The 12,730-nt window shown below is 38.7% G+C and overlaps 1 protein-coding gene and 3 non-coding genes across 8 annotated transcripts; all 4 read right to left on the bottom strand.

Moving 5' to 3' along the window:
• Positions 1-675: 675 nt before the first annotated feature.
• On the bottom strand, positions 676-8,755 carry RABGGTB (Rab geranylgeranyltransferase subunit beta). 5 transcript variants are annotated; one of them, NM_001161868.1, is given in 11 exon segments: positions 676-1,250; positions 1,807-1,899; positions 1,901-1,932; positions 1,935-1,956; positions 3,717-3,842; positions 4,439-4,549; positions 4,631-4,683; positions 5,497-5,602; positions 6,745-6,942; positions 7,574-7,681; positions 8,702-8,709. In NM_001161868.1, coding segments are annotated over 11 exon segments (993 nt in total). In that variant the 5' UTR covers positions 8,705-8,709; the 3' UTR covers positions 676-1,109.
• On the bottom strand, positions 6,547-6,618 carry LOC114111289 (small nucleolar RNA SNORD45). The gene has a single exon (XR_003587372.1). It is a non-coding gene; the product is annotated as a small nucleolar RNA SNORD45 (small nucleolar RNA).
• LOC114111291 (small nucleolar RNA SNORD45) lies at positions 7,223-7,305 on the bottom strand. Its single transcript, XR_003587373.1, has one exon. It is a non-coding gene; the product is annotated as a small nucleolar RNA SNORD45 (small nucleolar RNA).
• On the bottom strand, positions 7,850-7,928 carry LOC114111288 (small nucleolar RNA SNORD45). The gene has a single exon (XR_003587371.1). It is a non-coding gene; the product is annotated as a small nucleolar RNA SNORD45 (small nucleolar RNA).
• Positions 8,756-12,730: the final 3,975 nt, after the last annotated feature.

Below are 12,730 nucleotides of genomic sequence, written 5' to 3'. Positions count from 1 at the left end.
ATTTGCCATGATGTGATGGGACCAGATGCCATGATTCTCTTGAATAGACACAGTAATTCAACATGGTAGAGAAAGCAGGATTGAGAAAATACTCGATACCATTAGATGAATTCAGTCCATTACCGAATTCATTCAATTGTGAAATCAGATACAGAATATGAAACCACTCAGTCACCCACGTGCAGTGACCGCAGTACTCAAAACTTCCAATGATACCACTTATATAAAATTGTGTGCCATTCAATGGCTCCCAAACTTTCAGAAACACTGGTAATTCAACCCAAACTTAGTGAACTGTCAAAAACAATGCCAGACACTTCAATAACATGAAAAGCAGACATTGCTCAATGTGTTAAAAGAAATCATCACTATTCACATGTAAAATTCTTTACTCTTAGGGTTATTATTGCAAACTTGCTTCAGCAAATTTCAACTTCATCAAGAAAAATGCTCACTAAAATACTTTTTCTGCAAGAACACAAGGATTAGTGTGTCAAGTATCAGCTTGTATTTCCTTACTGGGTAGGAAAAAAATGCCAACAATCCCTTGGCATTCTGACATAAAATATTAAAAAGTGACTAAAGTGTTAGTCCAGATTGCAATCCTCATCTTAGTGAATTCTCTTCATTTACCTAACCCACTCTGTACCCAACTCATTAACCACAAGCATGAAATATTCCCAAATTTCAGCCATTTATTTTTATTTCATCTTTTAATTCCTATGTGGTTCATCAACTCTTTATCAGTAACATTCTCACTGACAAAGACCAATCTACATTAACTATAGTTATATATAACATATCAAGGGAGTACCCAGGAAAATCAGAATCATCAGCTAAAGAGAGTTCAAGTTTGCTGTTATGAAGACATACAAGAAAATATACTGAAGCATAAACAAAAAAATCAGAGTAACAACAGCATTCCAGAAGGAGAGATACAATAAAGATCTTAATTTACAATATGTATAATTATAATTTATTAAAATTAACACAATTCATGTACAAAATATTAACACGGTAGTTTGTTAAGTTTTTAAGCACTTCAACTACTGAAATGTTAAAACACAATAAAAACTATATTAACCAACTTCTCCATCAAGGGATCTAATCTAGCTCACTAGTTCAGGCTGAACATTCACTCTCCGAAGTACTTCTTCAGGCATGCAAAAAACAGGGCTAACAGGTTTAATCTGTTCTTCTCCCAAAAGTGACAATCCAGCAATTCCAAACAGAGTATGGAAAGGATCTACCTATTAAAAAACAAGAATTTATAGAATATTACAAAATGAAAACTTCTAAAACCCTGCTTTTGAACAGGGATTATACTGGAGCCCATTGCACTCTATATAAATATTCTCTTAAAATTTTCTGAAATAATGGTTTCAAACTGCACTTTTTAAACAGAGGACTTGGCACACACACTCATTTCTTAGGCATAAGTACTGTAAATGTGTTTCAGATCTTTCATACACTCTTTTTTGTGTGTTAATCACTCAGTCACGTTTGAATCTACGACCCCATGGACTGTAGCCTGCCAGGCTCTTGTCCATGGAATTCTCCAGGCAAGAATACTGTGATTGAACGTGGGTCTTAGGCATTGCAGGCAGATTCTTTACCATCTGAGCCACCAGAAAAGCACCTTAGTACACTTTTAAATGACATTTTAAAAGCATCCTTTCAAAGCAACACTTGAAAAATACTATTTGTTCCCCACCAATTCCTAGTTTTAAAAATTTAGAACCCTTAGAATCTTAGAACAACGCTGAAAATTTTAACTGTTACATTAACAGTCCTAAGTATACTTGCCATATCTCCTGGCCTATCTGCAAATCCTCCTGTTTCTTCATCTTGACATGCTAGGATGAAACTGCGGAGCTTTTCTCTATCAATCCAATGAAGCCTTCCAATTATCTTTAGGGAAGCCAACACCCACCATGAATAGCATACATCTGGTAACTAGGAGGAAAAAGCCACAAGTTGCCACAAACGTATTTTCTAAATACCTGGGGTGGGAGGGGAATCAAGGGATATATTGACAATGCAGTGTTTGAAACACTGAAATCCAAAAATTGCTTAGAATTAAAAGATAATCATTGGAAAAGAGATCAAATGCTTCATTCCACAGAACTAGAATATGAGTATGCAGGCATGCTCAGTCATGTCTCACTCTGCAACCCCACGAACTGTAGCCCACCAGGCTCCTCTGTCCATGGAAATTTTCAGGCAAAGAATACTGGAGTGGATTGCCATGTTCTTCTCTAGGGGATCGTCCTGAGCCAGGGATTGAACCATGTATCCTGTGCTGCCTACACTGCAGGCAGATTCTTGATTCCACAGAAAACCATGCTAAATGTTCGTTTCAGTATTCACTGATAACCATCCACCCACCTTAATTTCTATATGAAATGAATGCCTACATCAGTCCCTTTTCCAAGAAACTGGTAGTAAGGCTTACAACTATGGCAACATACGTTCCACTGCCATGGGCAGCATTTTCAGTGCTGTCCAGGAAGGTATACAACTTGGTTTAAAAAATAAAATCACCCTTGCTCATCAAATCATAACTTAAATGCAGAAGACCCCACACCTTACACTGAATTTCAACTAGATCCCAGGATGATCCACAAGAACATTAAAAGCTGTCCTAGATCGTACGTGCTATCCCCACCCTCACCCATTTCCTAATTATTGAAAAGTTGCCCAGATTTTTCCATGGATTTTAACTAAGTACCACTTATGGTTTTTAAACTTATTCAGAAGTAACAAGCAAGCAAAATTACACAAAAATACAATGACCCAGAATAAAAGCATCACTATGCTTTATCATATTTTAGCTCAAGGGCCTAAACCGAAGAACAGCTTTTAGTATTTGTAAATGATTTTTAAAAACAGTATTGTGAAAGGAAAACGATTATGAAACTCATACTTGTCCATTAGTAATTTCAATGGAATACAACCACACCCATTCATTTTTTATTGTCTGTGGCAACAATGTTCTTCAGGGCAGCAGTGTAGCTGCAACAAGCCCATGAGGCAAAGATAAAAATATTTACTATCTGGTCTTTACAGACCCAATTTAAAGTATGTGGAGAGCTAAACAGAATCGAGTTTTTCTTTAAAAATATTTTTAAATGAAAATGTTGTAATCCAGTTTAAAAGAAATCTTTCTTTTGGCAAATCCATTATCCTTTCCCATCTGTAAGTGAGCATGGAGATTTCTGTACAAGATCCAAGTGTTAATAGTGGCCTTTGATTCCCAGATATGTATAATGCACAACTGTGAGTGCCCAGTATAGTTTAAAGAAGTTTCATGTAGATGAAAAACAGAAAGCCTTCAAAAGGATTTTTATAAATTAAATTCTGAAGGATTCCTTCAGAAGGAATTTTATAAATAAGCATAAATTTTAAGAATTTATACTATGAATACAAACACATTTTAAAGCCCAAAGCCCAGGGTTATTTGTCAAGGAAAATCAAAAAGTACCAGGCAATCTTGTCATGACTGTCTTTTAAATGGACATCAGGATTAACAGGCATTTCAACTTTTGCTTTACTTTTGCAAGAGCATTTTTAGAAGGTACAACTAAATTTTGCAAAGTATTAAAGTAAAAAGCTCATGATCAATTTATAAGAGCAATACTACAAAACAAAAGGCAAAAAAAAGCAGTCCTCACTCAAGTTTATAAAATTTAAAGATTAATCTTAAAAAACAATACCTTCTCTGGCCTTCCATTGAGTCCGCCTGATGGAAGCTGTCGTTCACAAAGCCACCAACCGAGTAAATCAGAATTTACTTGGTGCAACTGACTAGTAATAGCCAAGAATCCTGTGCAACAATAGATCTAAAATTACAGACATAAAGTACATGTGTATAATAGTTTTCCAACAATAACACTGATTTTTTAAAAAATCTACTCTAATTATTAAAGCTTCATTTTCTATCTAAAAGTTTGCTGACAGTAAAAATCACAAACATAAACATCACATAGTTATTTGAACAAATCTGAAGCATACTACTAGGATCCAACTCTGCAATGAAAGACTACCACCAGTTTTTTCATGGCTAAGAGCTAGGTGTTTGACAATCGTTTACATGTGCAACATCCTCTAACACAGGTGTTCAGGATAGGGAGATACAGAATGTTTTTTATCTGCTTACTGAAAATTAGAGAAGGGAATGGCAACCCACTCCAGTCTTCTTGTCTGGAGAATTCCATGGACAGAGGAGCCTAGGGGGCTATAGTCCATGAGGTCGCAAAAGCTGTACATAACTGAGTAACTAACACACACACATAAAAACTAATGGAAAATCAAAATGTATTTCTGGTTAATTACAAAACTACTTATGTTTATCTGGGCCAGAGGATTTTACCAATAGGGGACTCAAAAGTCAGCAACTGTAAAAATGCCTACATTTTAATCTGGATTAATGTATTACCTGCCCAGCATGGGATTCAGAACCTGGTCTGCAACCGAATCCACCATCAAAGTTCATACATGATAAAACAAATTCGATTGCCTTTTCCACATTAATAGCATCCAACTTCCCCTGTAAACAGAAAACATGCCTATTAGGTTCCAGAATAATCATCAAAAGTTAATCATTTCCAATACAACGTTTGAAACTTACCAATAGTGCCAACGTTGCCACTGCACAAAAAGAGAATCTTGTATCAATTTCTCCTAAAAATAGAGCAAACCAAAGCATTATGTGTTATCAGAGGCTTCTAATCATATTATATAAAGTTAATTAAAAATCTCTGTACAACTACCACAGTTATATTTCCAAAAGTTCAGGCCTAACATGTACTTCTACCATCCAGGAGGAAAACTACATGTGAAGCGTATATTCACTTACTTTACTTCTAAGGAAACTAAGTACTAGAAAATGGCTCAAAAGTACTGTGAATTAATTGCTTACAGAGCACCCAGAAAGATAAGGTGGCTAGTTAATTTCTAAGAATGATAATAAACTTACCCTATTATATAAAAGTAGATTTTCACATCCCATGAAGCAGCTGGTCTCTCCGGCCTGCACTGTATTCAGCCCTAAAGCAGAGATTATCTAGATTTATCAAGTAAAATACTACTCCCTCCCTCCACTCAAATATTCAGTAATTTTGTAAAGTTTTTTTAAATTATTTTCCCCTTGCCAGTTAAGTTTTTAAAAAACTTTACAAAGCCACCAAATACTGGGGAAAAAAGTTTCACCTACCTTATCTTTTAGACTTGCCCTCTCTGTTCCAGTACTCCTGTATGCTGTTATAACTAGCACAGTGCATGCTGGAACTTCCAGCAGACCATTAACTCCAGTTAGACCAGCTGCTTAGTGGGACCTGAAAAAATGAAGAACTTATAATCTCCTTATAAACTATTAGCAAAGCCCCCAACTCATTATACTTTATAATCTGCAACCAAGCTTATTACTGTAATAAACACCAAAGCAAAACATTTTTCTATCGGTATTCTAGGAGCCATGGATTAAAGTGACATTACCCCAAATATCTCCAGCAAAAGAACCATCTTCTTTCTGTAGACTCTGAACATATTCCACAACTTTATTTATGTCAATAACATTAATACTATCATAGAGAGTAAGTATCTGTAACAGAAACAAACCATGGTAAGTAGATACCTCGCCACTGGTCAGTTTGTTCTAATGATGCTCTTCTCAACTACCTTCTAAGTTGTCAAGCATGCATGTCCTTTTGTCTATGCACCTTGAAAACTTTTCTCAAATATGTAATTCTATTACGGAGTAAAATTATAGGTATTACCAACAAGTCTTTAACCATTGTTAACACTGAGACTCATTTATGAAACTTATACAGACTTTAAACCCTTATTTGTGAATCTTCACAAATATCAAAATCAAAGCTAACTCCAGATGGACATCCCTGGTGGTTCAGTAGTTAGGATTCAGTGCTTTTACTGCCTTGACCCCAATTCAATCTCTGGTCAGGGAACTAAGATCCCACAAGCCAGAACAAGGCCAAAAAAATTTTTTTTTAATTTTTAAAAGTCAACTCCATAGTAAAAAGCAAAGTCGTGAAATGGCAGAGTAAAAGCAGGGAACCATAGGCAGCTTGGCATTTCCAGAAATTAGATGAGAAGATGAAACTAAAGGGAGGAAATGGCCAGGCCATGTAAGAAAGCAAATGCCATGCAGGAAGTCTGACCGAATACAAAAAAAGCTGAATGAAGGAGGCTTCTACACATATTGTACACAGGCTTCAAGCAGTTTATATAATCCATTATGCTATGCACTGTTCTCCGAATAAGTTCCACGTGACAAATCTTTAGAATATACTACCTGCTTTAAAAAATGTTATCATCAGCTAAGACTTAACATGTTTTCTATCGGGATAGGATATAAATCTATTGGGATAGGGTATAAATCTATTGGGATAGGGTAGGTCATGCTGTACAGTAAATAAATCAGATTTCAGTGCCTTAACACCAAAAGAATTTTTCTTGCTCAAAAAAAACTTCCACTTAGAGACTTCCAGACATTTACATATATGTAAGATAAACATTTTACTGTCCAAGGTCTCAGTGCCATTTTAGAATTTACATCAACTTTGGATTCAGCTAATACATGCCATCACATCATTGACCTTGCTTTGAAACAGATCTGAAAAGATATGGGTAACTTTTTACATAGATACTGATCCCTATTTTCAATTCTCTTACTCAGGTAACAGAATACACTACCAAGACTGCTGAATTTTCATTAGTATTTACCTGAACAGCACTAAGAGTATACAAAAGATGAGGATCATGTCCAATACTAGCACTTATTCCACCACACTCATGCTGACAAGACTTAATAAACGTCAGAATTTCTTCTCTATTCATGCGATGTAGTTGTCCCATGAGATCCATTACAGTGAGACCCCAATAGATGCCACTCATTCTCAAATATTCAGACATGCAATATTCCTAAAACACAGAAATTAATGTGTCAGTCTGAATTGATGTCAGTTTAAAGATACTCAACACAGAAGCTAAATACCCATACTGTTATATGGCTCTAACAACTCCACAGCTGCAGATTATTTATGGGAATTCATTAGTAGAGATGTTTCCCAACATGGTAAATAATTCAGCTCTTTCTATACTATAGGGAAAATACTTACTTCTAATTAAGCTGTTTAATTCAGTTTTCCCTAAGGATCCCAGAGATGAAAACAGGGAACATTGTTCAAGGTAAAACTTTTTCAAGGTCTCAGCGTAATTCTAGAGCTTAAGTGTTATTACACATCACCATAAACTCAGGTAATACATGCCAACACATCATTGACCTTGAAAGTAGCTCAACTACAAAAATAGGAATCTACTGGCTATCTCAAAATTCTTACATATCTGGACAGAAGGTAATCTACTTTGCCTGCCAAAGTCTCTACATAAGTATTGCTAAGAATCAAGGTTAACTCCCATGGCTAGTCAACCAGACATCATTCCCTGGTATGCAGGAGTTGGAAACCATTTTTAAGAAAAACACAAACCATCCTGACCAAATGATTTGACACGTTTACAGAACAAAAACTTTTCAACACAGAAGTATACATACGTAATCATCTTTCTTTGAGCCATAGGATGCAATATAATCAGCATGCTTCTCCAGTAACAGGCTGTCAGGTGCATCTGACTTAATGACAACATCCTTCTGCGGTGTACCCTTTCACACACGAGATTTCATAAATTTTTATCTTTTAATGTTGGACCTCAGAGCATACATTTCAATATACATATGAACTCTTATTTCATCTTGCCATACAGAAGCTTTCAATTTTAAAAGTAGCTGACGAAAAACAACTAAAGCTTTCATAAAGTTTCAGGTATTCTTCAGGTCTCAGAGTAATTCTAGAGCTAAAGTAGTAATAATCAACTTTAGATTCAGAATACATGCCAGCTCATCATCGACCCAAAAAACTACCGTCCTCATCTCGGCTGAAAAGTTAAGTAAAACAGACTGAAAAATTTTCAACTTATGGTTTACACGTGGCAGAAAGCAAGCTAAAGCATTAAACCTATCTGTCCCATAATCTGCAGTTGAGTTCTCTAGTGAGAGTCCATTAATCTTAAAAACTCAGGTTTCAAAGCACCTTCCATGCAAGCCACAGTTCTTTACCAGGTTAACAATTCTTTTCCAGCTTTAGTCTTAAGTTTCTGCATTTGCAACAAGCCCCCGGGTGATGACTGTTCTTGCTCTAGTTCGGCACATTTTTCAGCTACATCTTTGTGACTGAACCTACATTTTAAGTAGTTCGAGATCATTACCAATAAAAATGAAGTAGTAAATTTCCTTCATATCCCATTAAAACTTATTAGAACGAGACCCCATACCATTAACAATTCCAAATATTTCGAGCCACATATACACGGCTATATGGAAGCTAAGAACTAACCGGCTTTTGTGGGGGGCCAGGCGATTAAGAAAGAAAGTCGTCGAACACCGAGTCCCGCCCGATAGCAGGAAGTCCGGCCGCAACCGCACCCGCGATATTAGCAGAAAACGCTGAGTAACCGTTCACATTGTCTATGAGCCCTCAAAATACCTTCCAAGGCCTGTGTTTTAACCCAATCATTCTCCAATACTAAGAAAACTACCCACTAGTGACTAAGGAGCTTAAATATTACCCTATCCATTCTCCTATGGACACATCTAGACAGCAATACAAAACACGTCCACACTCACCATGACTGAGAGCGAAAAGAGAACTTAGCTCGTCAGTGGGCGGACTTAGCAGGCAAGCGCCTGCGCAGAAGCGCTCCTCAGGCCCCTTCTCCGCCCCGACATAGCTGACCACCGTTCTCGCCTGAAGGAAGCAGCAGTTCCGCGGCTGCCCTAGGACCCCAACCGACTGCTCATAGCTGTTCTCGCTGCCTGCGCCGAAAATCTCTGGCGCCAATTTTCTCCTCTCGTTATCGCCGCACTTTTAAGACAGTTTTAAGGAATATTTAGGGCTTCGCTAAATACTACACAATAAACTGTGGAAAATTCTAAAGGAGATGGGAATACAGACCACCTGACCTGCCTCTTGAGAAACCTATATGCAGGTCAGGAAGCAACAGTTAGAACTGGACATGGAACAACAGACTGGATCCAAATAGCAAAAGGAGTATGTCAAGGCTGTATATTGTCACCCTGCTTATTTAACTTATATGCATAGTACATCATGAGACATGCTGGGCTGGATCAAGCGCAAGCTGGAATCAAGATTGCCAGGAGAAATAGCAATAACCTCAGATATGCAGATGACACCACCCTTATGGCAGAAAGTGAAGAACTAAAAGCCTCTTGATGAAAGTGAAAGAGGAGAGTGAAAAGTTGGCTTAAAGCTCAACATTCAGAAAACGAAGATCATGGCATCCGGTCCCATCGTTTCCAGGGCAAACAGATGGGGAAGCAGTGGAAACAGTGGCTGACTTTATTTTGGGGGCTCTAAAACCACTGCAGGTGATGATTGCAGCCATGAAATTAAAAAAACGCTTACTTCTTGGAAGGAAAGTTATGACCTACCTAGACAGCATATTAAAAAGCAGAGACATTACTCTGTCCACAAAGGTCCGTCTAGTCAAGGCTATGGTTTTTCCAGTAGTCATGTATGGATGTGAGAGTTGGACTATAAAGAAATCTGAGCACCAAAGAATTGATGCTTTTGAATTGTGGTGTTGGAGAAGACTCTTGAGAGTCCCTTGGACTGCAAGAGATCCAACCAGTCCATCCTAAAGCAGACCAGTTCTGGGTGTTTGTTGGAAGGACTGATGTTGAAGCTGAAACTCCAATACTTGGCCACCTGATGCGAAGAGCTGACTCATTTGAAAAGATCCTGATGCTGAGAAAGATTGAAGGCAGGAGGAGAAGGGGACAACAGAGGATGAGATGGTTGGATGGCATCATCAACTCAAAGGACATGGGTTTGGGTAGACTCCAGCAGTTGGTAATGGACAGGGAGGCCTGGCGTGCTGCAGTTCATGGGATCACAAAGAGTTGGACATGACTGAGCAACTGAACTGGAACTGGAAATACTACTTTAAAGAATCCACCTGCAATACAGGAGACCCAGGTTCCATCCCTGGGTTGGGAACATCCCCTGGAGAAGGGAAAGGCAACTCACTCCCATCCTTCTTGTCTGGAGAATCCCATGGATAGAAGATCCTGTCTGGCTGCAGTCCTCCATGGAGTTGCAAAGAGTTGAATGGGACCAAGCAACTAACACTTACCAGGGATTGAGGTGCTTCCCAATCTGCCTGTAATGTGGGAGACCTGGGTTCGATCAGTGGGTCTGGAAGATCCCCTGGAGAAGGAAATGGCAACCCATTCCAGTATTCTTGACTGGAAAATCCCATGGATAGAGACTTTCTGGCTATATATAGTCCACAGGCTCGCAAAGAGTCTGACTCAGCTTAGCACATATACACACATGGCTTCCCATGTGGCACTAGTGGTAAAGAACCTGCCTGATGTAGGAAATAAAAGACTGGGTTTGATCCCTAGGTCCGATAGATCCCCTGGAGGAGGGCATGGCAACTGACTCCAGTGTTCTTGCCTGGAGAAAGCCCATGGACAGAGGTGACCTACATTTTAAGTAGGTCATGATCATTACCAATGAGAATGAGGTAGCTAATTTCCTTCATATGTCATTATGATATCCCATACAGTTCATAGGGTCTAAAAGAGTCTGACAGGACTGAGGCAACTAAGCTAGTAACATTTAAACAATGGAATAACTTTTAAGAACTCATTTATTCTTGAGACTCTTTGAAAATATGAGATGGACAGTAATTAAGAGAGTTGCGTGTAATTAGTTCAGTTCAGTCGCTCAGTCATGTCCAACTCTTTGTGATCCCATGAACTGCAGCACGCCAGGCCTCCCTGTCCATTACCAACTGCTGGAGTCTACCCAAACCCATGTCCTTTGAGTCAGTGATGCCATCCAACCATCTCATCCTCTGTCGTCCCCTTCTCCTCCTGCCCTCAATCTTTCTCAGCATCAGGATCTTTTCAAATGAGTCAGCTCTTCGCATCAGGTGGCCAAGTATTGGAGTTTCAGCTTCAACATCAGTCCTTCCAACAAACACCCAGAACTGGTCTGCTTTAGGATGGACTGGTTGGATGTCCTTGCAGTCCAAGGGACTCTCAAGAGTCTTCTCCAACACCACAATTCAAAAGCATCAATTCTTTGGTGCTCAGATTTCTTTATAGTCCAACTCTCACATCCATACATGACTACTGGAAAACCATAGCCTTGACTAGACGGACCTTTGTGGACAGAGTAATGTCTCTGCTTTTTAATATGCTGTCTAGGTAGGTCATAACTTTCCTTCCAAGGAGTAAGCGTCTCTTAATTTCATGGCTTCAATCACCATCTGCAGTGATTTTGGAGCCCCCCAAAACCCCACCAAAAACAAAAAGTCAGCTACTGTTTCCACTGTTTCCCCATCTATTTGTCATGAAGTGATGGGACCTGATGACATGATCTTAGTTTTCTGAACGTTGAGCTTTAAGCCAACTTTTCACTCTCCTCTTTCACTTTCATCATGTAGTTAAGTGTTCAGTAAATATTTTGGGGTGAATGATCATGAAATATTCACGTTCCCCTCCTGTTTGCCTTGACCATTACAGTTGAGTCTCTCACCTACTCCTCCCACTTCTTTAGGAGGACACTGGTATCTGAAATATTTGGTACTTACCTTCAACAAAGAAACACCCAGGTTCCTTTTAGGAGCCTTCCACAGAAAATTTGGGTTTGCTAGGGGTGATCACACAGCTGTTATCAATTCTTGTTTCTCACGACTGTCATGACTGTCACGACTGTCATTAGAGTGTACTGGCACCCCACATCTTTAAAATTGCTTTCATTCAGTAATCATTTGGAGAAGGGTTCCTGACACAGTGACACATGTGGGTTATCAATAACTGAGAGAGTTTTGAATCTGTTGTGATAATAGAGTTTATTATTTCTCCTTATAGTTTTGTTGATATTCCAGTTTATAGTTTGAGGGTACTTTACTAAATGCATATTAGTTTGGTGAGTTGAGATTTTTTCATTAAGTGATGACTGTCTCTAGCCCTAATATTTTTTTAGTTTAAAAAGTCTGCCTTGTTAAATAGTGTGCATACCTGCCAAATGACTTTAACTCTTGAGACCCAATGGGCTGTAACCTGCCAGGCTCCTCTGCCCATGAAATTTCCCAGGCAAGAATACTGGAGTGAGTTGCCATGCCCTCCACCAGGGGATCTTCCCAACCCAGGGATGGAACGTGCATCTTCTGCATTGGCAGGTGGGTTCTTTACCATAAGTGCCACCTGGGAAGCCTTGGTTAAATAATGCCGATGAAAAATTAATTATGGAAATTTTTATTCAAGACAAATTACAACCCAGGTAGAGCATATCAGAAAACTTTGAGAACTGTTTCTCAGCTAGAAGTCCAGACTCAGTTGTGTAAGTTTTTTTGAGACAAAGGACTGTATACCAAATGACATTATTGACAGTTTCCTCAACCCAAGTCCACCCGTCACTGTGGTACATTATGTGACTCCCTTACAAGATCAAGAAGGAGTGTTATTTTTAAGAAGTTGTCTTGTTGATGCTGGGAGAATGTTGCTCTTTATGGCTGAGCAGGTATTCCTGCTAAGGTGGGGAGGTTTGGTCAAGGCATAATGTTCAGGCGCAACACAATGAAAGGAGAGAAGAGCCCAAAGGACAGAGAAGAATTTTTT

The sequence above is a fragment of the Ovis aries genome, chromosome 1, assembly GCF_016772045.2.
Source record: "Ovis aries strain OAR_USU_Benz2616 breed Rambouillet chromosome 1, ARS-UI_Ramb_v3.0, whole genome shotgun sequence".
NCBI lineage: Eukaryota > Metazoa > Chordata > Mammalia > Artiodactyla > Bovidae > Ovis > Ovis aries.
The sequence above is the reverse complement of the archived record's forward strand: the minus strand, read 5'-3'. Positions and strand labels throughout refer to the sequence as shown.

What these genes read in the sequence shown, in the direction of transcription:
- RABGGTB (XM_060399374.1), bottom strand. An exon ending in ATACTCTTAGTGCTGTTCAG is followed by an intron (nt 5,603 to 6,744) that starts GTAAATACTAAT and finishes TTTCTGTTACAG; the next exon opens with ATACTTACTCTCTATGATAG. An exon ending in TAGGCCAGGAGATATGGCAA is followed by an intron (nt 1,247 to 1,802) that starts GTATACTTAGGA and finishes TTTAATAGGTAG; the next exon opens with ATCCTTTCCATACTCTGTTT.